At 42.0% G+C, this 27981-nt stretch overlaps 2 protein-coding genes across 5 annotated transcripts; one reads left to right on the top strand and one right to left on the bottom strand.

Moving 5' to 3' along the window:
- Nucleotides 1-77: 77 nt before the first annotated feature.
- Nucleotides 78-16361, top strand: LOC110982714 (solute carrier family 2, facilitated glucose transporter member 10-like). Of its 3 annotated transcripts, none has more exons than XM_022241347.2 (14): nt 78-200; nt 785-960; nt 2024-2140; nt 2492-2598; nt 3497-3580; nt 5254-5357; nt 6013-6208; nt 6765-6851; nt 7048-7158; nt 8394-8510; nt 9122-10262; nt 10832-10954; nt 11759-11891; nt 12549-16361. In XM_022241347.2, the coding sequence occupies exons 2-14, from the start codon at nt 807-809 to the stop codon at nt 12718-12720; spliced, it is 2646 nt and encodes an 881-aa protein (XP_022097039.2). In that variant the 5' UTR covers nt 78-200; nt 785-806; the 3' UTR covers nt 12721-16361. The 3 variants fall into 3 exon arrangements, with proteins under 3 accessions (XP_022097039.2, XP_022097038.2, XP_022097040.2); XM_022241346.2 differs by having other exon boundaries at nt 78-204; XM_022241348.2 differs by lacking the exon at nt 78-200 and adding an exon at nt 256-613.
- On the bottom strand, nt 14688-26794 carry LOC110982715 (digestive cysteine proteinase 2-like). 2 transcript variants are annotated; one of them, XM_087148623.1, is made up of 11 exons: nt 26635-26794; nt 25679-25837; nt 24618-24796; nt 23142-23388; nt 21769-21955; nt 20878-21074; nt 20153-20244; nt 19144-19305; nt 18103-18292; nt 17162-17402; nt 14688-16134 (listed from the first exon to the last, which is right to left on the bottom strand). In XM_087148623.1, the coding sequence occupies exons 1-10, from the start codon at nt 26675-26677 to the stop codon at nt 17206-17208; spliced, it is 1653 nt and encodes a 550-aa protein (XP_087004749.1). In that variant the 5' UTR covers nt 26678-26794; the 3' UTR covers nt 14688-16134; nt 17162-17205. The 2 variants fall into 2 exon arrangements, with proteins under 2 accessions (XP_087004749.1, XP_022097041.2); XM_022241349.2 differs by having other exon boundaries at nt 14688-17402.
- Nucleotides 26795-27981: the final 1187 nt, after the last annotated feature.

Below are 27981 nucleotides of genomic sequence, written 5' to 3'. Positions count from 1 at the left end.
TCGAAACCCTAACGTCTCTCCATTAATGCACACTGCAAAATGGAGTAAACATTAAGAGGGGTCCGACTATTGTACGGGTTTGTATAAGCAATCAACAGGTGTCTGATCTGAACGTCACACCGATTCGCAACCGAACTGTACCTCATCACAACATCAGTCATCGCATTTTCCCCCATATATCTCCTGAAGGCAATGTAGAAGTAGGTAAGATGGCTGCTTGTTTAGCATGTTTAATTTCATCGGTTAAAATGATGGAATTTAATGCATAGTTATGTTCCAGTTGAGTGTTTGCCCATTTGATGCAACGTGCGTTGCCGTTGACGCGCCACTGACACTAGCACTGTAGCAGTAGCAGCGCAATTAGTTCACACATCACAGAACACATTAGCTAAACCAGTCCGAGCATCCGAGTAAGGTTATGAGTAGGCCTATGACTCCTTTTGGAAGGAGTTCCACATACATGTACGGACAACACTTGATGCCCCTGGGCACGAACTAGCGTGGCACGACTCTCTCTCTCGCTCCATGGAGCGGGAGTGAGAGTCTGTGCCACGCTTGTGGGGCTGGGCACAAACTAGTATGAGACTTGTATGAAAAAAATCTAGGCATAGGCGTAAGTGTTTTCTAAGTAAATGCTTCAGAACTTTCCTTGCTGAATTTCACTTTTTGGGACATATTATCACTTTCTGACGACTGTTGTAACAATTCATTTAAAATTAAGGGAAAATTAGTGTTGTCTGTATATGGAACTCTTTCCCTGCTTTCTCCACTTTTCCTTCCGAAGAGAGGCAAAGGACTAGAGAGCCATGGCTGAGCTGCAGGGGGAAATTGAAGAGGCTGTTAGGGAAGAGATGGTATCTCTTACACCCGCCGAGCACCAGCCAGCAGGAACGACCAAGTTTGTCGTGCTGGCAGCAACCATGGCTGCTCTTGGAGGCATCTTGTTTGGCTATGATATCGGTAATCTTTTTCCCTTGTTTTGGACAGTTATACTTTTTATCATGCTCACAGACAAAAGTGGCTATATGGTAACCCTAACGCTACTTCCAAATGCTATAGTCTCTGCATGGCAATTGCCAACCTATCTAAGGTTTAAATTTCCCATGGCTCAAGGTATTGTGATAGCCCAATTGGTACGCATGCTGTTCTGTGATCATGGGGTGCCGGGATCGAATCCCTTTTGGGCATGATTATTCACCTTTTTTCCTCCTTTATTTTCTCCTTCGGATCAAATGATTACTTTGTATACATATTTTTCTTTTCTGTTTTAAAGTCATACATCTGGAAAAATTTTTTAAGGGAAATGAAGTCCGAGGTCCATTCATTATAGAGTGGTCTGGTTCCTGTTTCCATTGTACCCAACTGATGCAAAAAAAGTAGACAGAAACCTTTCTTAATTTCTGTATCAATAGCCACTGCACTTTGCAGATTGCGTAGATGTTAATAGCTTCCTCTGTCTCTCATTGAGCAACCTCGTTTTACCAACGTAATAAAAATAGGGTTGAAAATAACACATAGACTTTTCCAGTTTCCATAACATTTTTGGTTCCCTAAGGTCTGCAATGATGACATTTTCATTTTGCCTAAAAAAAAATCCTCTTCAAAGTTATCCCCAGAGTCCTTGCACAGTCGCAGTTCTTCAAAGAATGGTGAGCTGACAGCTTTCAGTGCAGGCCTGCACATTGGGTTCTCCAGTCCTTGCCTGATTCCTGAATTTAATGGTGTTCTTCCTCATTTTTTTGTCAACTTGATTCGGAGCTTGGACCATGAAGAAAAATAATGACAGCATTAAACAGTCACGAGGATATTGAACGAGAAAGATGATGGTTGGTCCTAGGTCCCTGGCACCTTTCCAAATCCACTAGGAGGATTTGGAAAATTTTTGCAGAAATGAGGACTGCTTTCTGTGGCCCTTGAAAGTTTCTTTGCAAAGTATCCATCATTTGGTTCTGGCACAGTTGTATATTTTGGCAGAATTAGAAGGCTCAGTTGATTAGCTGAGTTGATTGATTACCTCGAGCAGGAATTGTCTCGGGTGCCTTGCTTCAGCTGAAGACAGACTTTGAGCTGAGCTGCAAACAGCAAGAGATGGTGGTCAGTCTGCTGCTGGTCGGTGCACTCATCGGGGCATTATCAGGAGGTGAGCCAAAAGGGGGCAGTGACCAATTCAGTGGGTCTGTGCAAGTACTGTCGAGGGCGCCATTTGGACTACTGTGAGGAGCTGACTGATAAGTGCCATAAAATTCAACAATTGTTCATGCAATTTGAGGTGGTGCTCTGTCAGATGATCTGATGTGCTACTCTCTGTGGTATTCACATTCTGCATTAAACCTCTCAAAAAGTACTCAATGCAACCAACATTCTTGGCACTTAGTTGCTTTTTGGGGAGGGAGATTTAAGTATACAACTTATGATTTTGGGTGACCCGTTTAATGGAATTGCTAGTTAGTGTGATTTTTTATGGTTACCTTTGCAATTTGATTGATTGCAGGTTTCTTGGTGGATTGGATTGGTCGTCGCTGGGCCATCATTCTCAACACAATCATATTTATGACTGGTGCTGTTATATTGGCATTTGCTCCGGTGTATGAAGTGCTGGTATGTGATGCTCATCCAGTAACAGTGAGCCTTATCAGGAAAGCTATGGAGAATATTAAACCAGAAGTTAAACCCGCCAATACTTACGACTAATCTTGGTTCAGTTTCATTGAGCTTATGAAGCAGATACCATTGCTCAGCGTGATTTTTGTTCAAAATCAGCCAAGAACCAGTCCCTGAGTATACTCTCCAATGAGGCTGCTAGCCCATATCTGCTAAACATATTACCTGAGCAGTGCAAGTGCTCCCAGACAAAACATTTAGGGCTTTAACTAGCAAGAAAAATTGTAATCTGTAGCACGGAAACCAATTCATCAGAAGCAGCTTAGGTACTTCTTGGTGTGTGTACTTAAACATGGCCAAATTTCATCTGAATGTGCACTGTCTGGAACATTTTTATGCAGCACAAAGAGCACAGTGTTGAGTGGTAATGATGTTGAAGTGTGTCAGATTGTGGTACATCAGAACCTACATGTACATGGCATAGAAATTCTGTCCCTCTTTTGTATATCCTTCTCAGGGAGTCAGGTTGGCAAGGTAGTTCTTTCCTTGCCTTCCACCTCTGTGGTCCCGGGTTCAATTCCCAGCCGGATCCACATGTGGATTGGGTTTTCAGTCCCTACGTGACTCCGTGGGTTTTAGCCAGAATATTCCTCTGGGGTTTTCCTCCCACCTCTAAAACTGTAACTGCTTCTTACTGTCTCCCCTTTACTGATGTTGGTGAATGTGGGTCGTTTGGCGGCTGCCCGAGGCACCCTTGTATGCCATCGGCTCAACCATGTTCAAATGTATTCATTGTTCCACGCTTAATGTCTTCGTTGTACAGCGCATTTGAACGTATCAATATGAAATTTGTGCTTTATAAATGAATAAATTATTATTACTATTCTCTTTTCAGATCATTGGACGCTTGATTGTAGGGTTTGCAGTCTCACTGTCAGCCATCGCTGAGTGTGTATACATCTCAGAAATATCACCAGTGGTAAGACATAAGCTGTGGAAATGCTCATTATCGAGATTCTCACTGCCAGTGGAAAGTGCATCATTTGTGATGTAAATTCCTAATGGATTGAGAGTGCTGATGGAGTTTGTTGCACTTGGGAGATGTGAATTCTGTGTACAGTCGACTCTCGGTAATACGAGCTCAGGTAAGACGAGACTCCGGTTAAGACGAGTATATTTGCCGGTCCCGACTGAATTATGCACATTCCTGTGAGGAAAAAAATCCATAACGAGATTCCGTTTAAAACGAGCATTTTGGGGGCCCCAGCTGCGTGCAAATGTATTGTTATCCGTCTAATTAGCACAAGCATTTTTGAAGGCAACTTGTCAATCAGTCAATCCATTGAATTCGGAAAGGCGCTTGCATAATTTTCACCAAACCCACACGTTGTTTCAAATTAAAACGCACAATACTCAATAATTTATTCGCCCTCTACTGGCCAATCCACACCACCAATAACTGGTTCCCGCCCTTTTTGTGCAACAAGTGCAGCACTGATGTTGGGTACCACCTAAAATGTTAATGTACTTACGTGCTTGCGTTGTATGATGATCTCATCGCGGCATGCTGGGGACGTAAAACGGCATAGCTCTAACCATGCATCCTCCAACTCGACTTGACCGGTTTCTCCGTTCTTGTATTATGTTATTGTTCTTTATTTCAAGTCTTTATTCATAAAAAGTATGGTTACTTCTCACCTTCATAAACATAAACTGTTTTGAAATTGAATTCCAAACCACACATTCATGCATACAAATGTAGGCCTACATGTATGTACAGGAAGTTGTACATGATGTATGCTTAACGATATGGTCGATCGGTTACACATGCGACAAGCAGGCCACGGCTTTCGCGTAAGACGAGGTCCGGATAATACGAGCTAATTTAGAAAGTCCCAAGGCCCTCGTATTAATGAGAGTCGGCTGTGTTGGCTTTGGTCCTTCATGTTCTTTTAAGCACTGTATTCTGGGTGCTTTCTGAGAACAATGGAATTTTTGTTTGTTTCTTTGGGGGCTGGGGTCAATCCCACGACAGCTCACATATTGATGTGTATTCTTTCATGCTTAAGTACCATTGGCTGGCCAAGGTTGTTGCATTGTTTTTTGTTGGGTGGAAATCATAATAAGCCGGCTCTTGTCATCTGATAAAAGCAGTTCCAATGTTTAGAATAGTTTGTGGAAGTCATCTTTACCTTGCATCATTCCAGGAAGTTTTTGTCCCAAAGCATTTTTTCACCCATTCTCTTGTTTTCAATTGCACTGTCATATTTTTTTATTCGTTTTTATTTTAATTTAATTGGTTGGCATGGATGCCAATTTCATGAAGCACTTGCCTCTTTCCACTGGGGCCAAGGTTTGATCCTCTCCTGTGCAGTGAGGGTTTTTCTCCAGGTTCCCCAGTTTACCCTGCCTCTGCAAAGATCTGCACCTCCAATCTCTGCCTAAGGCACCTGTACACCTCTTTGCTTGGACTGTATTACAACAGCATCCTTTGTAAATCAGTTTTGTGACTGTGAGTAAGTTTGACCAGCCACCCCCCCCACAATCAATCTGCCATTGTGCCACTCATGCAGATTCATTTTTTTAGTAAATGCATCCATCCATTTTTTTCTTCGGTGACACAATGGACTCCATCATCTTTGCTCTTCACAGAAAAAGCGCGGTCGGCTGGTCTGTGTGAACGAGGTCGGCATCACCCTGGGCATCCTCGTAGCATATCTTGTCAATTACTTCCTCATCTCAGTTCCATCAGGATGGTAAACATGTCAAGCATTTTGTCTATCTGCCCTTAGTTGTTGTTTAGTCCAAAAAACTTTGAATTGTGATTTTACAAATCATTTTTTCTTATCCCCACAAACACTTTTTTATCATCATTAATTACGATCATCATCCATTATCAGTGCCGATTTTTTCATTTTCATTGTCACTGTCTATGATAAAGTCCATAAGTCAGAGCACACTATCTAGTTTGTCAGTCAGAATTTCTGCATAACAGTGGTTGTGTCCATAGGAGTGTGGCCTTGTTCTGTAAGAGTGTGGCCTTGTTCTGTAAGAGTGTGGCCTTGTTCCATAGGAGTGTGGCCTTGTTCGGTAGGAGTTTGGCCTTTTTGTTTAGGTTTGAATCCAGCTGCTGCCCAGCGGTTGTGGCCTTGGGCAAGCCATTTTATCCCCACTTGCCTCTCTCTACCAAGGAAGATAAGTGGGTATGGCTTTAGCTAGCGAGCAACCCGATCACTGGACAGGGGGAAATAGAGACATGCTCAGTCATTTCTGGCCAAGAAAATGGGAGATACATGCCGGCCTGACTGGCCAAGTTGGCTCAGACAGTCATTGCTGCTCCCTGTCTGGGTTGACATATTTGCCACATACTGAAAATACCGATGCCCTAACTATCTGACTTTGATCATTCAGGCGGTACATGTTTGGGCTGTCGGTCGTCCCAGCGCTGGTGCAAGGGGTGGGCATGCTGTTCCTACCCCCGAGCCCACGCTTCCTGATGAAGAAGGGGAGAGAGACCCAGGCACGGATGGTGTTACAGAAACTGAGGGGGACAGAGCTGGTGGAGGGGGAACTGAGCAACATCAGGAATTCACTGCTCACTGAACATGTATGTAAGAGTCATTCGGGAAGATCAGTCCATCCGTTCCTATCTCGACCAATCTAATTTTGACAGAATACAGTGTCATGCTACTAATCAGAGACATTCTACATGCTGATATGCTCTGAAACGGAAAGTTTTTTTCCCATTTACAGCAATGTACGGCACAGTTGTTGAGTGAAGGGAACATGCAGGATTGGTTATTTTGCACTTGGGTTGGTTGAATTAGCATACGTCTTTGTGGATGTCCTCTCAGACAATTTGTCTGGATGTTTTGTTTCCTGTGAATGGGATAAGATTATCAAGCACTGTTGTATTGGAATCCAAGATGGCCAAATTGTGTTGTACCAAAAATTGTCATGTGATTCAGGGCAGGTCAAAAGTCAACAATCACTAAGAACAGTCACATGTAGTTTTATCTGTATTTCCCTCGTGTTGATGCAACGGAGTTAGAGGGGCATGAGAAGCAAAATAAACTTCACAAAAGCATGATTTCTTTAACTGGAGAAGTTGTTATCAAAAGGCATGTTGCTTTATTGCAACTCTGTTTTTTTTTTAACCACAGGAATACAGGGTGTGTGACGTACTTAGCACGGTGGATAACATGAGAGGACGATTTCTCATCGGTGTTGGCCTTGTGTTCTTTCAACAGGTATTTATATCACTCTCTGTTAGTCGTAGAAAGGACCAGTTTTTCTTATCTATGCATTCATGTGTTGCATCTTGCAAATAACAGATTGTTTAAAGACTTTTCCTTCGTGACTAAAATGAGCAAGTGGCATCTTGTATGTATAAGTGACTTTGAATCTTCACACTGTGATGACATTTCTTTCTAATTTCTTTCTCAGTTTACTGGCCAGACTAATGTGTTGTACTATGCGCCAACCATATTTCAGTCTCTTGGTTTTGGTAATGATGCAGCTGCTACCATGGCAACAGTCGGTCTGGGATTAGTAAAGGTACAAAGAGTATTTTTTAAATCTGTTTCTTTTATGTTAATGTTTTTGGCAGGGTTCAAGGGGACTGGGCTGGGTAGGCCTGGGCTAGACTAGACTAGACTGAGTTGGGCTGGGATGGGCCCGGCTAGACTGGGCTGGAATGGACTGGGTTGGGATTGGCCAGGCTAGACTGGGCCAAGCTGGATTATGCTGAGTTGGATCGGGATGGGCCCGGCCAGACTGGGCTGGAATGGACTGTGCTGGGTTGGGTTAGGCTGGGCTAGAATGGGTCGAGTTGGATTGGGATGGGCCCGGCTAGACTGGACTGGAATGGACTGGGTTGGTCTGGGGTTGCGTTGGACTAGGCTGGGCTGGAATGGGCTCGGTTGGGATATGCCAGGCTAGACTGGGCCAAGCTGGATTATGCTGAGTTGGATCGGGATGGGCCCGGCCAGACTGGGCTGGAATGGACTGTGCTGGGTTGGGTTAGGCTGGGCTAGAATGGGTCGAGTTGGATTGGGATGGGCCCGGCTAGACTGGGCTGGAATGGACTGGGTTGGTCTGAGGTTGCGTTGGACTAGGCTGGGCTGGAATGGGCTCGGTTGGGATATGCCAGGCTAGACTGGGCCAAGCTGGATTATGCTGAGTTGGATCGGGATGGGCCCGGCCAGACTGGGCTGGAATGGACTGAGGTGGGCTGGGTTTGGTTGGACTAGGCTGGGCTGGAATGGGTTGAGTTGGGCTGGATAGGGATGGGCCCGGCCAGACTGGGCTGGAATGGACTGAGGTGGGCTGGGTTTGGTTGGACTAGGCTGGGCTGGAATGGGTTGAGTTAGGCTGGATAGGGCTGGGCCAGGCTAGACTGGGCTGAAATGGACTGAGGTGGGCTGGGTTTGGTTGGACTAGGCTGGGCTGAAATGGGTTGAGTTGGGCTGGATAGGGATGGGCCAGGCTAGACTGGGCTGAAATGGGTTGAGCTGAGTTGGGTTGGGTCAGGCTAGACTGGGCTAAGCTGGGTAGTTTTTAGTTGGGTTGGGAAAGGTCAGGCTAGACTGGGCTGAGCTGGGTTGTACTGAGTTAGGTTGGGATTGGCCCGACTAGACTGGTAGTTGCGCTGGTTGGCTTGACTGGGCTGGGTCGGGTGTGGCCAGACTGATCCAGGCTTTGCCTGGCAAAGCTAAACTGGGATAAGCTGGGCTGGGCATCTTCGCTGCAGGTAAAGATTGGCCAGTATACAACTTGAATTTTGTTCTCAGGTGGTGTCAACAACTATATGTCTGTGCTGTGTCGACAAGGCAGGAAGGCGGCACTTTCTCCTGGTAGGAGCAGGCATTATGACGGTTATCATCATTATTTTAGGCATTGTCGCCCAGGTAAGACATCTGCTTGTCACGTGATTGTTACTTGGCTTCTGGGAAGGTGAAAGGGGCATACCTTATTCTATGATGCCATGCCACATCTTCGGCTTGTCAGAGAATAGTGTTGAGAATTCATTTCATGATTGGAAAGGTCGGCTTCTGTTTTTGAAATGTAAGAAAAAGACGAGGCAGTACTTGAATGCACAGCATTAGAGAGGATTTCGTCGATAGCATCTCCAAATAATGTGTTACTCAAACCCCTAATTTGAATCCGACTTGAGTTGAGTTGCATTGTTGATGTCTGAGCCTGGAGTTACATGGAGTAATAACTCATGACTTGGACTCAGACCTACCAATATTGAAATTGGTCTACGATATTTAAATTGTTAATTTCACCACATAGTGAAGGATGGGATATTTGTGACACACCACAATAGCACTAATGGTGCATTGATCTTTTGCACACGATATATTAGAGTGATGTGTGGCAACTACGAGCCAGTAAGTCACCGAGATGAAGCCAAAGAAATCTCGTCTTCTGTTCTCTGTTCAATGCAGACGTAGTTTCAGCACTTCATCTCAGACAAATGCAAATTTGCAAAATAGTTCTTGTTTCTACTTCCAAGTTTTCACTACCAGATCAGGCAAAGAGGTCGTGCATTATTCCAAACACAGCAGATGACCAACCAGTTGTCCACCAAGTGACCATTCCTCAAACGCAAGGCAGTTTATCCTTCAGCCAGAACACTTCTCCAAGTCTGCTTTCGGACCGGTTGAGTGCTGACGGACCGAGCAGGGTCCAGCGAGAAGTTTTGCAAAGTGAAACTCATCTAGCAACAGGAAGCCAGTCTGTAGAGGCACCATTTGCTGGTAAACACACCAGCATCAATGGTATTTATAAAGCTGGACATGAGGTAAACCAACGTGAAAGGTGGACCAAATACTTTGACCAGGAAAGTAGAGACATTTCAACGGTGCATCCTTTAACCAGCCTGCTCGAATATTTAAAAGCTGTAGATTCAGTGGAAGGCAGTACCAATGCAACACACCATGTGCTTTCAAAATCATTTACAAAGGGACCAGAATATTCCAATTTCAAACAACAATCACCGACCACCAGAAAAGTTCAAGAATTGAAGCAGGATGAACTCCAAGCAGTCTCTAAGCACACTGCACAAGAATTTGAACAAGGAGCAACATATCAACTGAAGCTTGCAAAGCTTGGCGTCAGAGAGGCTCAGTCTGTAACGCCTGCATTTTCTAGTACAAAGTCACAGAGCCATGCAGCGGCCTATATCAGGGAGGGAGGGGTGGAGATTGATCAACCCAGGGCGAGGGCGGAACGGGATGTGAACCCAGTCTCTCCTGCAGTCACTGAAAGGCCAACCACATTCATATCTGCAACAGGTAGCATTCCAGAAGTCACATCATTTCTCAGCACAACACCAGCAGATGAGCAGTATCCAGTAAAAGACACAGTCCCAAGTACTGACAACTTGGCCAAAACACCAACTCAATCACAAGTAATAGATGAGAAAGAGGGAGGTCATCTGCAAAACCTCACTGGATCAACACCACCTTCAGGAGGCGACCCCAGTGACATGGACCCAGGTATCTACACGACTGCCACTAGAGTACATGGGACAGACACATCTACTGGACCTTCAGAGACCACACCACCTAAGGCAGAACTAAGCATTGCACATATTGTGGCATTCGTCTCCCTGACACTGTATGTAGGAGCGTATTCGTATGGCTTTGGGCCAGGTGAGTTTGTTGTGACGTCTGAATGTTAGGTGGAAAATCCTTGTAATCCACTAAAGATAGCCAGGGGTCTCTGATATGTGAGTTATGTGAAGCCTTTCCGTCAATTTGAAGGGACGTAGTCTCAGATTCTCTTGTACCACTGATTATGGGGTCAAATGTCTCAACATCAAATGTCAGTCCTCTATAGTTTTAAGTCCAACCACTTTCAATTCTGCAGTCATTTACATGTGAATTGGTCAATTGTAATTACAAGATCAAAGTTTGTGCAACATCCTTTGTTATTTAATTTTAAAATTTCTCATCCATTTATTTTGTATTTTGATACGTATGTGCACTTTGACCTTCCCTACGGCAGGTCAAACCATGCTGTTAAAATAGGACCGGTTTTAGGATATCAACTCAAAGGTTTTTCTCGCTTTAAAAATGAATGAATTTTGGGCATGAATTGCTCATTATGTTATGTATTCCTTATCAGAATTTAAGAACATTCTTTGATTTAAAAAAAGAGGGTACACTGTTGAAGAGAAGTTTTTTCATAGAGTTAAATTTCATTTCCACTAATTATCCAGTTACCTGGCTGGTATTGAGTGAGATCTTTCCCGTCGGTATCCGAGGCCGAGCGAGTTCACTGGCGACCGTGTTCAATTGGGGTACCAACGTGCTGGTGTCCCTGACCTTCCTGGATGTGATGAGTAAGTGAAGACCTACAGCTTCAGATTACTTTGCATTTGATGGTTCCCCCTCGTGCTTAGTCACTCAAGCAGAACTGTATTTGATTGATCTCTTGCATGACTTCACCTGCTTACTTAAGCATGGCCCCTGTAGGCAACCTGTTTAGCTGGTTACTTTGGATAGGTGTCCGACAATACAATGTGAAAATATGACACTTTGACCAGGGAAAGTTGACTATCCATAGCAATTTTTTCAGACTACTTGTCCTTCATAGTGGAGGATTTTCTCGAGCCAAGGAATTTTCTTGTAAAGAAAGCCCAAAATGAGTTTTCCATGTCCATTTCTGTTGACAGCTCAAGTCCATTTTGCAAATGTAATCACTGTGTGGCCTCTTGACCCGTTCCCATTGCTGTTCACCTCGAGTAACCCAAGATCATCTGTTTATCACTGCAGATCGTTCATGTGCATTTATACCAGAGATAAAAGTAGTGGTCAGCACAAGAGAAGTAGTTGAATGCAGTGCCTAAAATTCTGACCTTCACACTCTAACCTTAAAACCTGCAATGTTGAGGTGTGGTTACTGAGCTCTACCGGCACTGTAGCTTGTTCAGGGGGACCCAAAGTGTCCCATGTTTGCAACAGTTGTAAAATCTCAAAGCTAACTTGTCTGTACTTACTGGGTCAGGTCATTAGTACTCCATACGTGATTTGTGGAATTTTACCAATGCTTCACTGCTTGAATCATGCAAGTCTTTGCAAGCTTCAACAGGATTTGAAGTTCTAGTATTCTTCATGAATTTCACTTTCTCTGTTGCGTGTCTTAGACGGCATAGGTCCCTCCTGGACATTCTTGCTGTATGGTCTCATATGCAGCCTGGCATTCATCTTCATTTACTGCTCGGTGCCCGAGACCAAGAATCGATCCCTGGAGCAGATTTCAGCTGCACTCAAGAAGAAGTAAGCTGTTGCTTGGTAGTCAAGATATGCATATCACACCCAGAGATGTAGGTTGAATCAAGTGAACTGACATAAATGTGACGTTCAGGAGACTGCTGTCAGTGATAAAAACCATCTCATGTATTTGCTATAATTCTTTGTAATTTAGCCGATAGTTGAATATCTCTGCATTTTTCAGAGAGCTGAGAGTGACGCGTGCTATTGCTTTAAATGTTCCAGTTCATTTGCATTTGTCTTGTGTTGTTTCTTGCGTTGCCATTTCTGACAGCTACATCAGTCTCAACAGTCTTAGACACTTTTTTCTATATTCATTCCCATCTAACTTTCAGTGCTGAGGTTATTGTAACCTTTAATTCTTATTTTCAGAACACCAAGTTAGCATTTTGGAAATTTGTTTAGTCAAGTTTTGAGTTAGATACATGTAATGGGGCCACGAATGTTTTTGGACAGTAGAGATTATGCATTGCTGGCATTTTCATGGTTTCTCAGAGGCTGTTTTTGTTATTTTAAAATGAATGCACAAAAGGTTTTTCCCAGTGGTAGAAAACTCTTGCCCTCTGGGGACGCATTAACTCCTAACCTCTAGTTCACCCATAAAGGCTGACGTAAGCTTTAAAAAAAATCCAACATTTCTTTGACCACATTTGCAATTACCAGGTCAAATCTGACTGGTCTGCCAGGCCATTGCTGTCTCCGGAGAGTGGGCTTCTGCTGTTCTTGTTGCCATGGGAACAAGCATCATTTGCTCCCTCTGACAGACTCCCACAGCGACACGCAGGGAGCAGATGATCCAATTGGTTTCGTGGACACGGATAACACACAAATTTGATCGGGATAAAATGGTCTTAGTTTAGAGTATTTTCATAAGAAACGTTTAAGAAATGTGTAAGCAGATATTTTTATTGTCTTTATTATTTTAGTTATTGCTTTAGAATTGATGCCTATGGGTTTTGTATGTTTCTTCTCTATATTCTTACATTGTCCGACTCAGACATTTTGAGGTTGCAGTTGTCAAGAAAGCTTGTGGCTATGTCAACTGACAAAACAAAAACAAAAATGTATGTTAAAACAACAGAAATTATTGCACTTGAACCTTCCCCCGTTTCTGTCTCCTGATAGGCTAAGAACACATCATGTGTAGTACTTTAGTCGAGACCACTGAAGACCCACCAGTCATCTCAAGACCTCCACTCTGAATTCTGGTCCTAATCTACTCAAATGAACTTCAACAAAAGCAGCTGGCTAGCCTTTGTTCCTGCAGTTACTTGTGACTGGTGCCGTGTCCGGCCTTATGATGTCTTGACTACACCAATAATCATAGGGTATTTGTTGTAACTACATTATGCACTCTCTCAGATACTTCATTGGGGCAGCCTCATCCTTGGAAGTATGATATGCAGGGGTGTAGCCACGGGGAGGGGGCCTGGGGAGCTGTCGGGTGTGCACACGTGTGTGTTGTACTTGCTTTTTGGATGCCCTGTGGTTCACAGACCTTTTTTTTCAGGAATTGAAAATACCCGCATTTCAGAAGCTCTACCTTTTTTACGAATGGGGTTACGAGGATTCTTTGATGTTGGAAAAAAATGGAAGGTCTTGTTTAGAAAATATTTCCATCCTCCCACGTAAGACCTGGTCACACCCCTGGGTTGACACATGGCAGACATATACGTGATCAGCCTTCCGCATTGTACATGTAATGCCTCGATTGTTGGTCAGTACTTACCTAGTTCTTCAGTACAGACATTGTCCGTGTGTGCAACGGGAATTGTTCCACGTGAAAACAAACATGTTTGTAGAGGTTTGCATTTTTTGAACAAGGTAATTCATGAGGATTTTCTGCTTTGTTTTTAAAAGTACTTTCATTCAAGTTTGCAATAACTGAAAGTAACACATTTGTGAAAGAGGCATTGACAATCTACGAGCTATTCTTGCCTGATTTTGTGCAACTAAGAGTTCTGAGATTTTACAGTAGTAAGTTTCAGTTTGGTCACATGCATTTGTGAAAATGTTTCATTTTCTGAAAGTTGTATTTGGAGAAATATAGATGCAGTGCCAGAATATTACATTATTCATGCTTAAAGCAATAAACAAACAATTTTAGTACTCAATGTCAGTAAAAACATATGCATACCCAGACATTACTGGCTTACAATAAAATGAATTATATGTTCAAGAAAAGATGGTCAGAACAATGCACCTGTTCGTGGGCACTGTTGGCCCTAACGACTTGTTTTTTTAATGTTTTAGAATATCCCACTTTGTTATTGTTTTTCTAAGTCTGAAAGGTATTTTTAAGGTGTATTTTGTAACTTAAAAAAAAGAAAGCTATTCTTAAATGTATATTCATGGATCATTGATATGAAGTTTTTATGTAATGCTTCACTTTATGCAACAGGCAAGTCTATTGAAAAAGTTAAATCTTCTTAAGAGGAAAAATACCACAACAAAGAGGACCAAAGTGGTAACAATGTGGTGAATGTGTTGTCACATTTATGTCACACAGGCTGAACGATTTAATGTTGATAAAATTGGTTTTATAGGCCTATGTGTGGACAAACTTCAATACTAAGGGGAGAAAACAGGATTTCAAAGGAACAAATAAAATTGAGGTGTGGCTATTTCAGGGTTAAATATTTCCCAAGGGTTATCTGATGAACACTCCCAACGACCCAACCCCCTAAAATGCAATGCAAATTGGGAGAAACAAATATCAGACTTATCTAGGCTTATTTGGCAGTGGAATGATAGGAGAATACATCTTAGGTTGGACTTAGTTCACTCACACTACACTAGAAGTCAAAGTGTGATAAATTTTCAGTTCATTTAATTATCTATTTCCAAGACAGGTTTGCAACATTTCAGAAGTGCATCGTACTTTACAGTTAATGAACATGACTCATAAACTTGGTGTTATAATTCTCACTTCATTTAAAAAGCCAATCTAAGTAAGTTATTGATATCTCTGTAAACAATGGCTTCCTTGCATTTTATGCCATTCAAAGTTTTGTCAAATGTAAAATTAACACACAAAAGAAAGACATTCCTTGAACTAATGTTCAGCCATGGGTGCAAGTCAGTTGAAACTGATAAGAAAGTCCAACAGATTACTTTGAGCAAATTACAAATATGCAGATACTAATAGTACTGAATTTGGTTTTAATCTGAGTTTGGATAATCAAAGCCTTGGGGAACAAAATATTCAAGGATTAAGGAAAAGGACCCTTCATTCTTTATTGGATAGAGCACTCAAGATGGTTGAATGTTGAGTGAGGACACGCCCTTAGCTCACATGCATTATTAGTGTTCAATTGTGCCCCCTGGTGGGTATCATGTTGACATAGGATGCACCACATGTGGCAAAGGGGGACCCCACTCTATAGTGGCTTCTTTCATGTTGACTGAATCTTTGGAATTCCTTTCAGATTTGGGGGGGGAGGTGCATGAGGCACAATAGCCTTGGGTTATGTAGTTTGTGCATGGCATTAAGGAGGGGTTCCCTTTGCCACATATCGCGTTGGGTATCATGTTGAGGGAACAATGTCTTTTGTTTGAGTACAAGTAGGTGTCGCAACTACGGATCAAGTATGTTTGCTTGGGTTGGCCTTCACCACATTGAGGGGACATTTTCTTTTCTCAAAAAAATCAAGATTGAGTTGCAGGGGCAAACATTTGTCCCCATAACTTTTTGTTCCCCATGATGTCTGTGTAATGTGTAGTCTCTCACAAGGAGTACTGGTACTTAGGTGTGTTTTTGTTGTACATGTGTGACCAATGTCAAACTGAATACGTAAAACCACAGTATATAATGTGCACTTAGCAATTAATTGCATTAGAGGAATAACCTAGGCCAGAGGTGTAGCTGAGTCCTTTTTCTAACTTCCAAATGTTCCTGACTACAAGAGCTTAATGGGAGCTAGCAGATACAGGCACCACTGACGATTAGGCGAGGTCATATTTGAACCAGTGAACATGAGTATTCAGACACGACTAGACACTGCCATGAAACAAAACATGCTTTCTCTTCAAAACAGCTACTTTCAGAATAAGCAGTTGAAAAAGCAACAAATTCAAAATCAGGTAACTCCATGGGTGTTGTGAGTGTTCAAGAACAACCTACTTTAATACATCACTGAGTATTGAGAAATCATCCCGGCTTATTCTATGCCATGAAATTCCCTACCTGCAGTTGGACAAAATTTCACCTCTACTGCTTCATTTGCACAGTTATTTGCTGGAAGGAAAACTAACAAATGAAACAAATAAAAGGAACAAAAAATTGTCAGTTAAAATTGTTTAAGTAGTTTCTCTAAGTAGCTTTGTGAATCCATATTCATTCATTTCAGTGGTCCTATCTAAGTAAATTTTATAAAAATAGATTATGCAGTTGAGCTATCAGTGCAATGCATAACTTTTAAAGCAGTGGCAATTTCTAGTTTGAAAATAAAAATTCCATTATCAAGTGATCAATAAGTATGTAAAATATTTCTTGGTGGTCCTTGTCCAGTTCCAAGGTAGTTTAAACTTGAATTTCACATCAACTTGATTGCATAGAAGTTACAACATTTACAGATACAAGTGCTGATTTTTCACATTTGCTGGCAGAATTATTAATTTGACGTCACAGAATTTTGGGGGGAAAATGGAAATTTTGTGCTAACTTTTAGGTCACTGAATAATGAACAGCAGCCTACATTGTGCAGTTTAAGAATGACATGATCAAGTTATGTTACTGTCCTTAAACACCTTATGTATACTCCATACAGCAGGCATCAGGTTACATTTGATATATGAGCATTTTTTTCAATTAGCGGTTACCCAAAAGCCTCTTGAAATAGACATCACTGTATTGAAACTTCTTAAGAGGATGTTGATGGTGCATTAGGCACGCTTTGGTACCAGATTTGTACTGGCAATCCCAGGTGTGTTCCACTTCCATCCAGAAAGGCAAATGAGCTCTAAACTAGCAAATCAAAAGTTGGCCAGTTGCAAGTATCTAAGTAACAAGGGATGAATTGTGCCAATCGGATAGCCTTTGTCACAGTTCATTTCAATGGCTTGTCACTTGATTGAAGACTGGATAACTTGTTACTGTCTTTTGGTGATGTCTTGTCATTACATCACCAACTGTGATCTTCATGTGCAAATTCAGTTTAAAAAAAAGGTTGAAAAAGCTTGTGTAAAGCGGAACACACAGTTAAGCTGGATGTATAGAATACTCAAAGGATTAGATTTGTATGGGTCTCGATGAAATAATTATTGGATTGGCTTACAGCACGGTGTTTCATGCTGATGACTACACAGCCTTGCGGCACTCCTACAGTATGACGTAAGTCGCAGCCGTAGCCACACCACAGTTGTTGTCCTGTTGGCTCATGAGGACGTAGCCGTTGTTCCCCCAGTAGGTGGACCAGGAGTTTTTGATGATCCAGTAAGGGGTAGATTTCTTGTCCACTATCATAGTGCCGTAGCCCACAGCCAACACGGCGTGGTCCAGGTCTCCCGGCTTGTTACCTGTGTGATAACAATTGCTTCAATTAAGACAAGATACTGAAAAACAGTGGAGAATTTATCACTACTTGTCTACATGTATTACAGGTTAACTAACAATTGTACACATATAGGTGCTCTGTTTGCCAAGCCATTAGTCATGCGTGCATATCTATTAGGCTATTTTTAATTTAGTATGGGTTGATACGTTCATTTCTTTAAGTGCTTTGTACTAAATATAACGCCGATAATATTGTACCTTTTGCAATGGCTGGGAACTGACAACTGCATTACAGAAGCTATGATTTGACTTGTATAGGATTACTACATGACAACTCATGCCTCTGCAGTGCTGTAAATTTTTTTAACAGTAAACTGCTATGTACTGATTCCTTCCGCAGTGCTGCATGGAATAAAGCACATCTCTTGGTGAAATTAAATGTCTGATTTTGCATACTTCCGATATCCGTAAAAAGAAAAAAAACTGTGAGGAATTCAACACAACCATATTATGAAAATTATTCTCAAAACTGCTGAATTTTTTCTCTTTGAAGGCTTACAGCACTGGCAGTGAATTCCTTGTCTCCAAACCAGTTCAGGTATACTCCTAGTTGTACAAGCATGTACTTAACAGTCGACATATTACATGAACAAACAAATTGAAAACACATGCAGACCAGCTGTAAGTGCAATGAAGATCCTCATGTACTAGGTGGTTATTTACCGCATGCTTTGTCGTAGTAAACACCAGAGGCATAGAAAGAGAACGTCTTCAGATGGGCATCTATGCCCACGGCTATGGGACCCACATTGGCCAGGGCCAGTGTAAGAGCTGTCTTGTTACCAGACTGCACTTTGGTATAATTTGATAGCTTCACTCCGGCTTTGGACGCATCGAAGTGGCATTTTCCATCCTGTGAAAAAATTAGGGAGGAGGAAGTTGTAACTGAGATGTGAATAATTCAGAAATAACACACGTTTATGTTATGTATTCACTGTTGAAATTCCGTTGTTTTCATGTAGTTCTGAAAACTCAATGAAAACATTCATTTTGTTTGAACTCAGAACACTCTTTTACACTAGTTCCCTTGACTGATCCTTTTCCTTTTACTACGAATATTCCTAAACTGAACACGCCTCTAAAATTGTTTCTGAGAAAGGAGATAACCTTGTGTAGAGCTGGCTTAATTTACACAAATGTGTTGATCACAGCCAAAAGGGTGACGCTATCTTGCCAAAATGCAGAGTCATTGGCCAATATTTTTGAAGAAAGAAACAATCACTGTAGTTTGCTTATTCTTACACTCCACAGAATGTACATGTATGTGTCACGGGAAAATGGCACACTAAGGCTAGGGGAACTCACAATACTATATAAAAAAAAATAACTACTCGGGGATCTGCTGGGATGAGTCACAGGGAACTGAATTAATAAGGACTCAGACACAAACTAACTTCTAGGTTTATTAAAAGACAAAAAGGCAAATGAAGTTATTTACAGAAACAACTAGATGACAAATCAACCACTTCAACTGAACCTAAAAAAGCAATGAAAACCCAATTAAATGTCCATCAAATGCCCAGCCCCTCTGAGTCCATTACAAGTCATCTAAAGTCACAAGCTAAACAAAATAATGAACTGCGACAAAACTTGAACAGTCCTTTATCACTGTTCAACCTGTTACTTGTGACTTGTCTTGTGAAAGGACTTGTGACTGTACATCTAAAGGGAAATGTGATGGACTTGACAACAGTGCTTTTTTACCTGGCCCAAGTACGGTCCATAGGCCTCCTCGGTCATCAATCCTTTATTGGCCAGAACCCACTCGTAAGCTTGGAATTCCTCCCCTCCATTGCAGCCCATGTTACCGAAGCCCCAGGAGCAGTCCATCAGATTCTGCTGTGAGAATCTCACCATCTTCCCGTTCTGAAAGAGAGAAAATATCAGGAAGGAATTTAAACCTCCTTCATATTCATGATTAAGAGCAGCATGCATTGATCCAGGTCAAAGAGCGAAGCGTCTACTAAGCATGCACCTTGTGAAGCTATCATTCAACTGTTTCACACAGCGTATAAGTATGCATCATACAAGCACTTCCCTAGTTACACATGAAAAGATGACAGCATGCATAAAGTAACTCACTATGAGACAATAAGTCACATGCACCTGAGTAAGTTGGATCCTTAGCGGCATTTAAGAGAACCTTGCATAATGCAAATGAATATGAACCCAGAAATATCTGTCACCACATTTCATTTATTCATATCATGATGCCAAACTGAATGATTCATCATAACATAGAGCTCAGTTTGCTCTCTCTAGTACAAACAAAAAACTTTAAAAACCTCTTTGGTGACTTCTGGCTCATTATCTCAGAGCGGGTCAAAAACGGTCATTAACATTACAGCAAAGGGGAAATTTGTTCTAATTCTCTTGTGCTGTATACAGTCAGGCACTTGTAGCTGTGACTGGTTGGTTATTACCGGCAGCAGATTATCATGGGTGCCAAAAGGATTTTTTCGGGGAGGGGGGTATACACTGTAGCTCAGAAAAGAAGGGAATGGGTCAATTCTAAGATATTTTAAAGAAAACAGACCTTTGTCTTCTCTCCCTTCCCTTATTCTTGATCTACTTTTTTCTCCCTTTGTTTTGCCCCCTCCAAGTGTGCATAAAGAATAGAGAATATCTATGGCAATAGATTAATATAAAGAGTGCCCTCTATTATCCAAGTTTTAAAAACCTTACGTTGTTAGGGTTAAGACAGCAGCCCTACCTTCTTAAAGTAAGCACCCTCTATAACTTCGGCTGCCCCAAAGCTCCAGCATGAGCCACAGATAGCCTGGTCCTTGACTTGTGACACTGACCCTGCACAGAGTGAAATACAGGTTGAGGTTTACCATGGTGTTTAGGTTGGTCCCTATTTGAGGGGATGATTTCTTACGTTAGGAAATTTGGGACTTAGTTTCGGGGACAACAAATTTGTCCCCGTAACTATCGCTGAGTGCATGTGACCCACTCTGTGAAAATGAGTCTTAAGTCGCCAGAGCCACTTTTGGAGTTTTCATTTGTCTTGGAAAAAGCAAATCAACTTTTTTCTTTTGATGTATCACTCAGTTTGGCATCCTGATGAAAGTGGATACTCCATGGTGAAAAAATGCTGTGGGTTCCTATTGATTTACACTGTGCAAAATTATTTTAAAGGACTTTTTACTCCAAAGTGTCTCTGGCAACTTAAAACTCATTTTTACAGAGTGGGTCACATATGTCCCTACAACTGCAGTGCCAATATATGTAACCAAGTGAATTCAGTTAACTTGGGCAAACTTTCACTGCCCATACAAATGCTTTAGGTAATATTTGTATAAATGAAAGATCTACTAAATGATTTATTTTCATTTTGGGTAATGTTTAAGCTTATCTCTTTTTTTGTCTGTGTAAATGGTGTCATGTTGCACATTTATGTATGAAAAGAAGTAACTTTTATTTGGGCCAACGCACCATTAAGTCGCCAGTCAAGGGACGGTGGGGGAGTCATGATCTTGAAATCTTCCGTAGAGAAGGGTGCCCCGCCTATATCATCCCTGTTTGAGGGGCGGCGGCCGCGCATCATGCGAAGCTCTTCATCAAATAGGTCAGCCAGATGGTTGACAGCGAGGCTGAAGCCCAGGCCCTGACGATTGTTGCCATGGATAAGCCTGCCAAAGTTCCAAACATTTTTTTGTTCCCTTGTGATGTCATTCTTGAGTTTCAGAACGTAACACTGGAAAGCCCTTTGATGAATACTTACAATCTGTGTTACAGTATTTCCAATTAGTTCCCTTTCCCCACATGAAGAAGAATAAATAGTCAAATGTTCCATTCTTTGGCAGTCCCTGGCAGATTCTGCCCCCCATCTCTTTGAAATGAGGCATGCATGGAGAGACAATCATTTATAGTAAATTGATGAACTTTTGATTCAATCCCACAAACAGTTTTGTTGTAACAATCTTTTAAACTTCATGGTCTGATACATGTCAGTCCACAGGTGTAAGGCTTATAAATGGAAAAAAAATATGCATTTTTGGCTGACCTGTCTTGAAAAATTAGGCATTTTGTGAGAAAGGTATGTCCCAGTTTCACAAAACTGGTGTCAAAAAAACTGCAAGACATTACTTGGAAAACTTTTGATGGCTTGGTACGGGAAAATTCTAAATATGCCCTATCTAAGGTCCCAACATTTCAAAAGCCAGTTCATTTGCAAGCTTGGTACCATCAACTTCTTTAAGAAGTGGACGCAGAAATACATGAACCAGTAATATCTGCCATCTTCTTATATCTTGCCATACATCAACAATGGATTAAGATATGACTGCCCAGATTTAATTTACACTTCAGAGGAATAATTCTCACCTGACATTGTGCATGAATTGGACTTTTCTCTTCTCATGTTCCTCGTCAGCGTACACCTTGCCATGTTTGACCTTGTACTCCTTGAACATGTGTTGGTAGCGGTCGCCCAACTCCGGGTTGAACAGTTCCTGGTACGGGTTGACTCGGATGTGATTCTCGATGCCGCTTGGCAAGGTCACATTGCATACTGCATTGGTGTCAATAACAATACTTGCATTTCACTGTTCTGTTAATGTCCACAGGTACTATGTTCACATGGGTCGTACAAGGAAAGGGACACAGACCTTGTGGGGGGGGGCATAACAAAGCACTCAACAATAGCAGACTGACAAACAATCAATAGAAAAGACTGGAGGTCAATGCCCAGGCATCTTCATGGAAATTGACAATCTTCTTCAATGTGCCTTCCTGTTTTTTAATTTCCATACGTTTACTTTGGTTTTCTTCACTTTTTCCTTTTTAATTTGGGGGGAGGGGGCACCATGTTTTTTCCTTGCCTTCAAATCCAACCTAAGCCAACGTATAGATTGGCACTGGTTTTTAACTGATTCTGTGGGTTTTACCTTGAGTATTCTTCTGAGGTTTTCCTCCCGCCTCTAAAATACGGCTGTTTCACAATAGTGCACCACTAAGAATTTGCAACGCGTTGGCCAATCACAATGCGCAAAATTTGTCGACCCAATGCGCATTTGGAAAGGGACGACAAATTTCGCCCGTTATGATTGGCCAACGCGTTGCAAACTCTTGGTGGAGCACTATTGTGAATCGCCCGTATTGAAACTGCCTCTTGTTGTCTCCTCTCTACAGGTTTTTTCAGGTTACAGTCCCTAGGACACTCCTGATGGATCCTTGGGTTCATTGTCAGAAACACTGTTTTTTTTTTGCCTTTGTAACATCAATGACAGTGTACAATTCCACAGCCAAACAACTGAAAGCTTGAGATTTTGGTATGGAGCAGTGTTTCCCAGGACATTAAATTTTTTTTGGTTGATCCCCAAATCGCTGGAAAGATTGCAAGTTTTCAGAGCTTCTGTTTTTCATGGTTTTCATTAAAAGAAAGCACATATAAGTGGGAATGAAAGTGTGATGGAGCTGCTTAGAACCACTTCCCTTGACATTTCTACTCCAGTCCATCGCGCGTTGCTCCCTAGCTAATGCCAGTATCCATTTTATACTACCGTATGGAGAGAGGCAAATGGGAACAAAGTGGCTTGCCAAGGCCACAACCTGTGGCCAGCAGCAGGATTTGAACCCCTGACCTCAGGTCAAAAGTTACAAACTTCAACCACTGGGCCATACTCCCACTGTCTCATGAGTCACAACTCAATCCAAACCTGAACTGAAATTTTACTTTTTTTTCCCGAAACAGGTACCTTTAGGGGGTGTAAACACAGAAGCTTGGAAGGCGGTGGTGTCATCAAACATGGAATAGTCAATGACATATTTGTCGTAGTGCGAGCCCAGTAGAGTGTCATACCCCATCATCTCATAGCGGACCGGTCTGACCTTTGCACCCCGTGACACATACAGCATATATGTGTTGACCTTAGCAGTCTTGGGATTGGTGATCATCATCCAGACATCCGTCATCTGCCCGTTGATAAGCTTCTGACCATTGGGCTGTTGAGAAATCAAATGTTTGAGATTTTAAGGATGGCTTTTCATAGAGAATATGTAAGCAGAATCAGACAATCTATATTTCAAGTGGCAACAAACGTTTTCCAAGTTTCCAGTAATTAACGATGTACACGCGCATACCTCTCATCCCTGATTTCTTTTATAGTCTGTGGAGGTAGGGCCTCGTAGTTTTGCAAATTGTGAATTTGCCAGTGCTGTAGTAGAGTCCTTCACAAGCCCGTCATACGTCATTTGGTCTTGAGTCAATGCATACACCAGCTGTGACAAAAGCATTCCTTTGTTGTTGTTCACCCAGTTACTTGTGACTGGTCTTGAGGAAGGACTTGTGACTGGACTTGTGCAAGGTCTTGTAATGGACTCAACTCCAGCACCGGAATTTACAGTGATTAATAAACCTCCTACACATAGTGTACAGATTGCTCTTGAAAGTCAGTATTGGCGGCATTTCAAATGCTTGCTGATAATACTAACACTGGACAAAAGCCAGATTTCCAAAAAAAGGCAGAAGATATATAGGCAAATTTTTTAAATAAAGCCCATCTCCAAAATTTTGGGCCAAAAGAAAAATTGTCCACTCCACATTTAATGTGTGACATCAGCGGCCAAATTTGATTGGTGATCATTAATTCACTTTTGGTCAAGTTTGCCCAGTACCCAGAATATATTCTTTGTGTAGCTTACCAAAAGAAATCAACCAGAGACAAATGGTCTATGGGTGGGAATCTACGTTTAATTTGATCAACATTTAGAACAACATTCCCTTACAACTTAAACGTTTTGATGTAATAGCTAGGCTACTGTTGCCTACCTCAGTGTTTATGATATTCATACATACACTGTAGTTCACCAGCAATGCATACATGTATGATTGGCCCAAAGTATAGATGCAGATCAATGTGAGGGAACATTAAAAGTAACCAATTTTTCTTGGTTTAAATTCAATTTCTCCCCACCCCCCAAGAACCTGTACAATTAGGAGGAATACATTTATTTGGACTGTTTACAAATGAATGCCAGATCACATCAATCAAATCAAACCTGGAAATAGATGGGATCCATTGAAAGATTTTGGAAAATCTGTAATAAGTTTACTGAACTTTTTTTCATTTAAACTTTTACATGTGTGAACATCACACGCTTATAATGGTCAATGATTGGGCTTGGGAAATAATGTAAACTGCTATCAGCACGGGAGAGAGGGAGTCACCCACCTTGAAGCCATTGAGGTTAGGCAGCATGCTCTGTGGCATGATCAAGCTCCCCTTTTTCCCTGTCATTGTCAGGCATGTTGTCTCTGGTGTGGTGCTGGTCTTACTTTTTACCGTCGGGTAGACCTCATAAGCAACGCCGTAGGGCTTCTTGGCACCATCGTAGAATGCCTGGTCCATGCCTACGTCATGAATATACATCAAGATACGGGTAAAGTTTTTTTGACGGGGTGGCATAGACGGCTAGTGCATAAGGCAATTACGTATGTGACCCACTCTGTGAAAGTGAGTCTTAAATCGCCAGAGCCACTTTTGGAGTTTTCATTTGTACTGGAAAGAGCAAATTGTTTTTTTGGTTTTGATGTATCACTCGATTTGGCATCCTGATCAAAGTGGATACTCCATGGTGAAAAATGCTTTGGGTTCCCATTGATTTACACTGTGCAAAATTATTCTACAGGACTTGTTACTGGTCACAATATACCTCTCTATACTGTAGTCTGGGGTTCAATTCCTGACCTTGTGAGTAGAATTGTCTATTGATTTTTTTCCTGTGCCACAATGGATTTTCTCGGGATATCCAGTTTTCTTTCCGTCAGTAAAACTTGACACTTTCAATCTCCAGCCGTGCTCTACAGTGAGATATGAGTGATTTGGCAGCCCTTTTCAGCCAGCCCAGGCTGTAGCTGCCTACTGGGTCATTTGGAAAGTTTTGGAAAATAACTAAGTCTGTTGGAAGGCAGAGTTCTATGACAGAAACTTGGAGGTCACGGCATTGGTTTGTTGAGTCCTACCAGACAAATATAAAGATGCAGTGACCACAGCACTGAAAAATGGCCAGTAACCAAATGCCTTCAGTGATGTGGTTTGAATAATTTGTACACTGTTACAATTTTCTAAACTGTAAACAGGTACATGCAACATACGTGCACTAATGGCATGACCGATGAGCGAAAGAGTGATTTCAAGCAGAATGGAAACTTCCCTCTTGTTTCTTTGATGCTAACTTTATCAGTCAGTCTTCCAAAAATCAAGCTACATTTAACAGGAGAAGTGGTATTTACCTCCGTAAAAATCTATCCTGCCCATACTCTTCTGTCCATCAAAGTAGATTTCAAAGGGCTCATTGAGCTCAGCATAAGGCAGTTGCACAAAGCCCTTGGCATGGTACCGGCTGCCAAAGGTAGGTGGTTTGGGAGCAGCTGCATCATTGCTGTCAAACACTGGATGAAATAACACAAGGTAAACATTAACACCAGAGAATCTGCCACCACGATTTTCTGGTTTTATAAACACCAAAAAGTTTTAACATATACTTAAAAACAATTTATCTGTGGACTTTTCTTTTCCTAAGCCTAGTTATGCTTTCAGGCTCAATGAAAACATGGAGTGAAGAGACATTTGTTAAGCTTGGTGGCATGTAACCAGATGCATCTGGTGTTAAAAGTCTCCTCTTCTGATTATAAATAGTTGATTAAAAATTGCGGTATATGTCCGTAGTCAAAAGAAGAGACAATTACCCCATAAACTGTCAAGCTAGGTAGCGAGTATATGGTGGCTGGATACAGAAGTCATGATACAGATACACGTAGCCAACAGCCACTTCACTAAACCCATATCAGGCAACATGTCCAGTTGCCTGATATTAGTTACTTACAGATCTACCATTATTACTGTCTGGTTCCGAGACCCAAAAGATCCCAACTGTGCTTATCGCCCATTCACAGATCGGGAGCTAATCCATGTAGTAAATGAAAGGCAGCATTGCGAAGACAAAAGAGGGTCAATTAATGAATTGCTTCAGTGAATGACGCAAAAAGAAAGATAGAAGGCTCATAGGAAATTTTTTTGCAAAGTACGGGCCTATCAATTTTTTTGTTTCTTGTTTGGGTGTAGTGCCAAGGATAAGGTGGTCATTCAGCACATTTTCGGGAATCCAAAATTAAAAACGTAAGTCACCCTTCTGTTACAGGAACAGGGTCTCCGAATTCACAATTCATTTACTTTCATTAATACTTACAAACTGCAGCAGCCAAGAACACAAAGAGGATTTGATACAACATTTTGACGAGAAGACTAACGCAGAGTTCTAGTTCAGCACGAGCCAGGTCACGCGAAGCTACCGAAGGGGGAGGACACTGATCTCTACACACAGGTACGGTCTGGTACCTAGAAATGCAATGTTACTTATCATAGAAAGTATTGTAAACGTTTGGATCCCGGCTTCCACTTTTATCAGATGACCCGTCACATGACAAGAACCTTGGTCAGCACTGATCACGTGCTTTTATGGGGTCCGAGTCAATGCGGTGGTCTAATCCGTTCCTTACTGAGCTAGATCATTTGAACTGTGTAACTTTATAATAAAACAGTGTCTTAGTTAGGGCAGATCCAGGACAAAATTATCGGGAGGAAAAGAAGCAAAAAGCTGGGGGGGGGCATATATTTCAATCTTTTATAGCCCTTCCGGGCATGGGGGTGAGGCCAAATAGTGCGGGTAACCTTTTCGCACTTTTGGAAGGCTCCTCCCGACACCGTGACCACTAGACTTACTAAATTCGCACCCAAAACTTTTGGTAAAAGACTTCCGCTACCATAAATTCAGACCCAAGACAGCAAAAGTTTGACATATTGTCATAAATTCGGACATTGTTAAATCCAGCACTTGCCCCATTGTAAAGGGCTCCGTAGATTTTGTTTCATTTAATTTATTATTTCCGTCGCACACACTACACAAAGACAAACGTACAAAACCATGCCAAAAACATTAAATAAAGACAATCAATAAACAGAACTGCGCACTAGACCTGCAGGATCACTATCAAGTAGGTCTCCAAACAAGTAAAACATGGAAACAGTACCAGTAATCGGCCTTGGAAGGACACTTAATGGGTTCGGTCACAGTTAAACCATAGCGCTACAACCCAGCTCTATGGTTAAACAATAGAAGACAGACTACCACCAGGTTTTCCCTTCTCTAATTTCTGGGAGGCAGTCCACTCACCAGTCGAATGCAGAGGAAACGAGAAAAAACTGAGGTATCCAGTGGAAGTGGTGTACATTTTGCGAAGGGGGGTGTGGGGCCTTCACTTGAGGGACACTCAATGGGTTCGGTCACTGTTAAACAATAGAAGACAGACTACCACCAGGTCTTCCCTCTAATTTCTGGGAGGGGGCATGGTGGGTGGGTGGGTAGGTGGGGGCACGGGCCTCCAACGCCAGGAGCTTGACACTGAGGGTTCCCATGGCCTGAGGGTCGGGGTTGCGAGTGCTCTCCTCTGGAGTTACTTGTGAAATAGACCTTCATATCAACTCAGTGAACCGACATAAAAAACACGTGTCAACAAAGAGCGAGGTCTATTAAATA

This window comes from Acanthaster planci, linkage group LG18 (assembly GCF_054643075.1).
Source record: "Acanthaster planci isolate LZ-2023a linkage group LG18, COTS_SCS, whole genome shotgun sequence".
Lineage (NCBI taxonomy): Eukaryota > Metazoa > Echinodermata > Asteroidea > Valvatida > Acanthasteridae > Acanthaster > Acanthaster planci.
This window is presented reverse-complemented; position numbering and strand designations above follow the sequence as displayed.

Excerpts from the sequence above, each read along its gene's own strand:
- LOC110982714 (XM_022241347.2), top strand. The coding sequence starts at position 807 with ATGGCTGAGCTGCAGGGGGAAATTGAAGAGGCTGTTAGGGAAGAGATG. Across the intron at positions 8,511-9,121 it reads TTTTAGGCATTGTCGCCCAG|TTTTCACTACCAGATCAGGC; the intron begins GTAAGACATCTG and ends TCTACTTCCAAG. Across the intron at positions 10,263-10,831 it reads TTCGTATGGCTTTGGGCCAG|TTACCTGGCTGGTATTGAGT; the intron begins GTGAGTTTGTTG and ends CTAATTATCCAG.
- LOC110982715 (XM_022241349.2), bottom strand. The coding sequence starts at position 26,677 with ATGTTGTATCAAATCCTCTTTGTGTTCTTGGCTGCTGCAGTTT. Across the intron at positions 24,797-25,678 it reads CAGGATAGATTTTTACGGAG|GCATGGACCAGGCATTCTAC; the intron begins GTAAATACCACT and ends TTCATGACGTAG. Across the intron at positions 21,956-23,141 it reads TGTGTTTACACCCCCTAAAG|TATGCAATGTGACCTTGCCA; the intron begins GTACCTGTTTCG and ends ACACCAATGCAG.